Source organism: Micropterus dolomieu, linkage group LG01, assembly GCF_021292245.1.
Source record: "Micropterus dolomieu isolate WLL.071019.BEF.003 ecotype Adirondacks linkage group LG01, ASM2129224v1, whole genome shotgun sequence".
Classification (NCBI taxonomy): domain Eukaryota; kingdom Metazoa; phylum Chordata; class Actinopteri; order Centrarchiformes; family Centrarchidae; genus Micropterus; species Micropterus dolomieu.
This window is the reverse complement of record NC_060150.1, coordinates 16,780,075-16,783,803: the sequence shown is the minus strand read 5'-3', so window position 1 is coordinate 16,783,803 and position 3,729 is coordinate 16,780,075. Positions and strand designations below refer to the sequence as shown.

The window sequence follows — 3,729 nt, the reverse complement described above, 5'->3', positions numbered from 1 at the left end:
GAAGAGATGAATTTTCAAGAGCTTCTTGAAGTTAGAGAGGGACGCCCCTGCTCTGATGGCGTGTGGTAGCTCGTTCCACCATCGTGGTGTCACAGATGAGAATAGCCGGGACTGGGATTGCTTTGTGTGAAGGGATGGCAGAGCCAGGCGGCATTCGTTGGAGGAGCGATTCAATTTGTAGTTTGATGTTATGGTGGATAGATTGCTTGGCTGGAATGACCAAGAGTTCAGTCTTAGAGAGGTTTAGTTGAAGGTGGCAAGCCTTCATCCATGCAGATATGTCTGATAGACAGTCTGTGATCCGCGCCGTGACAGTGGGATCGCCTGGCGGGAAGGATAGGTAGAGTTGCGTGTCGTCTGCGTAGCAGTGGTAAGAGAAGCCGTGCATCACATGAGTGATTGTCGGGACCACAGTAGGAGATATGGCTTGGAGGAGATTCGTAGGAATCGGGTCCAGTGGGCATGTAGTTGGACGGCTACGGGTCAAGAGTTCTGATACTTCGCTCTCTGTGAGAGGAGTAAACGAGGAGAGTGAACAACCACTGACCTGGAAGGGCAGGGGAAAAGATGTAGTAGGACTGCTACAATGGTTGAGTTTGAGTGTTTCTAAGAATTGTCTAGTTATAGCCTCCACTTTGCCTGTGAAGAAGGCAGCAAAGGTATCAGCAGACAAGTTTGTGGGTGGTGGAGGTGGAGGAGGCTTTAGTAGCGCTTTAAAAGTGGAAAATAATTTCCTTGAGTCAGTGGCACTGCTTATTCTGTCATTATAGAACGCAGTTTTGGTAGCACTGATGCTTGTTGAGAAGGAGGATAGGAGCAATTGATAGCCCTTAAGGTCGGCGGGGTCTTTGGTTTTTCGCCATTTTCTTTCAGCCGCTCTGAGATGGTATCAGTTAGCCACGGGTGGGGCTGGTTTGGGCGAGCTGGCTTGGTGGATAGAGGACACAGGCTATCCAGGCACGAGCCTGAATCTATAGCCGGTTAGTTTAGCTTAGCTTAGCATAAAGACTGGAAACATCTAGCCTGTTTCTGTCAAAACAGCAGTACAAACACGACTGTCATTTTACAGGAGCTTAATGTGCGGGTCTATTTATAAGCTGGTACCATTAACTTACTGGAGTCTCTACTGTTTGCCTGGCAACTGGTCCTGGTCAAAAAATGGTTGCCCCGTAAAACAGCAAATTTCATTGTTTAAGTTTTAGTACAGATTAAACTAATAAGATATAAAGTGTTAACTTTAGAGGTACTGGTTAGTGAATTTTGTTATGTTTAAACTGAGCCAGGCTAGCTGTTTCCTATCTATTCCTTTGAGATTTACAAACAAAACATATGATAAGCTTATAATACAATGTATTGATACAGAATGTGTCTTTATCTGTGTTTCCAGTCATCTAGAGTCCTGACCAACATGAAAGGTCTGCAGGGGGGAACTCTGTTTCTGGCTCACGGCACTGCTGACGGTATGCACATCTCCTCTATTCTTCACATGCGACATGTGTTTTCATTGCAAGCCAAACATAACATGTACTTTGCACAGTAACATGAAATGTGTGTTAAATTAAATCAAAGACCGTGAGTCTTTTCAGCTGGTGCGGTTGTCTTCTTTGGAAATGAGCCACTTCATGAATCAGAGCATTAAAAACCTGACCTTGATGAGAGCCGGTGCTTTATCCAGTGGAATTAACCCCGTCAACTCTTATTTCCATGTTTTGTTTTTCTCTACAGCAAAGATTCATTTTCAGCACTCAGCAGAGCTCATCAAACACTTAATAAAGATTGGAGCCAACTATACTATGCAGGTAAATACTGCGCTCTTAAAAAGAATACATTTCAATCTTCACCTATTTTATGATGCTGTAAGACTGTTTTAATACACTTAATCATCCTCTATCATGGAAGTGCAAGTTTGCAATCCTGAATTTCAAAAAATCCAAACTGCACTAGAAAAAAATACATTTAAGATGGTCCATAAAGAAAATAACCACTTGACACTTTCCCCCTTTGTTTCCCTTTGTAGAAAGTTAAATGAGAAGATGAGCTAGTTAGCTTAGCATAGTTTACGAAGAATTGTGGTACACATTGGCTTCGAAACAGAAGGCAGTCGCCTCGCTACCTCGCTACTGTAATAGACAGCTACCTCAGAAGGCATAACTTTCAAGTGAAGGCATCTCTGTTTACATTGGTTTCGAACAGCCTTCTAGGGCAGTACTTACGGCAACATGTGATGTCAGCACGTCGTCTCTAGCCTTAGCATCAGCTAACTAGCCAAATGGGTAAAAATTATACTGAACAAACTTGGTTGGTTACACTCGCGGCCCTTTTCGAACACAGCCATTGAGTGAGCCATTACCTTTGCATAAAAGAAGTGGACGCAGTCATCGGATACAAGTTGCCTCTAGCCTGATTAACAGGTCGCCATAGTAACGACTTGTCATCCCAAGGTAGGGCCGCCCTAAAGCATACCCCGCTTTATGGTCTATTTTCCTCTAAATGGGACCATAATTTACTAAATGAACATTATGCTGTGTTGAAGAAGACTTGAAGCTAAAGATTGAGACCATAAACTCATTAGGAAAGTGTTTACTGAGGGAATAAATCAGGTATGAAGTAGCCTCATTTTACTATTATTTTTAATAGAAACAGACTTCTGTTTGCAACCAGAGAAGTTGCCCTCTGCTGGCCATTTGATAGAATGCAGGTTTAAGTTACTTCTGGGTACCCTCTTCAGACCTGGATGTTCCCGCTTGGTGATAAATAGCACCGTCTGAAACCGCAGAATGGTGTTTTTGCACTTTTTGAACAGATTAAATCAAGAAAATTTAAAGTCTTAGTGAGCTTTAGAGGTGCTGGTCGGTGCATTTTGTTACCTTTGCAAAGAGCCAGGCTAGCTGTTTCTCCGTATTTCCAGTCTTTATGCTAAGCTAAGCTAACATGCTGCTGGCAGCAGCTTCATATTTACTGCACAGACTGTCAGAGTGGTACTGATCTTCAATTCAATTCAATTCAATTTTATTTATATAGTGCCAAATCACAACAACAGTTATCTCACAGCGCTTTTCATAAAAGAGCAGGTCTAGACCGTACTCTGATGATATTTACAGAAGCCCAACAGTTCCCACCAAGAGCAAGCACTAGGCGACAGAGGCAAGGAAAAACTTCCTTTTAAGAGGCAGAAACCTCGAGCAGAACCATGGCTCAGGGTGGGCGGCCATCTGCCTCGACCGGTTGGGGGTGAGAGAGAGAGAGAGAGAGAAAAAGAGAGGGATGTAAGGAGAGAGAGAGGGGAGGGAGGCAGCCTACACAATATACACACAGAGGTACAGACAGTGAAGGTGATGTTGCTATAGACTAAATGAAAAATGGTACAGATATTTATAATAGTGTTGATGGTAACAATCCTAATGTTAATGATTATAATAACAATAATAACAATAAGACTAGTAACAATAGTCGTTGCAGCAGAGGGTGTCGAGCAGGAACACGGGGGCAGCAGGTGACCCGCAACCACAGATCCAGACTCCACAGCTCCAGAGCCAGAAACACCTGCAGGAAGTGATAGGAGGAGAGAGGAGAGGGACGAGAAAGCACAAGACTACCAGAAAGGGGAGAAGTTGTGTTAGTAACATGCAATAATGGGATGAGGTTGCATACAGAGGGAGAGAAAGTAGAGGAGAGAGGAGCTCAGTGCATCATGGGAAATCCCCCGGCAGTCTAGGCCTATAGCAGCAT

General features: G+C 43.6%; 1 protein-coding gene across 1 annotated transcript in view; it reads left to right on the top strand.

Moving 5' to 3' along the window:
- Positions 1-2,029, top strand: part of LOC123977121 (inactive dipeptidyl peptidase 10-like) — a 92,267-nt gene extending 90,238 nt beyond the window's left edge. Inside the window, exons 25-27 of the mRNA XM_046059639.1 lie at positions 1,388-1,460; positions 1,726-1,799; positions 2,018-2,029. Of these exons, the coding sequence (XP_045915595.1) occupies positions 1,388-1,460; positions 1,726-1,799; positions 2,018-2,029 (159 nt within the window). The remainder of the gene's footprint in view (positions 1-1,387; positions 1,461-1,725; positions 1,800-2,017) is intronic.
- The last annotated feature ends 1,700 nt before the right edge of the window (positions 2,030-3,729 follow it).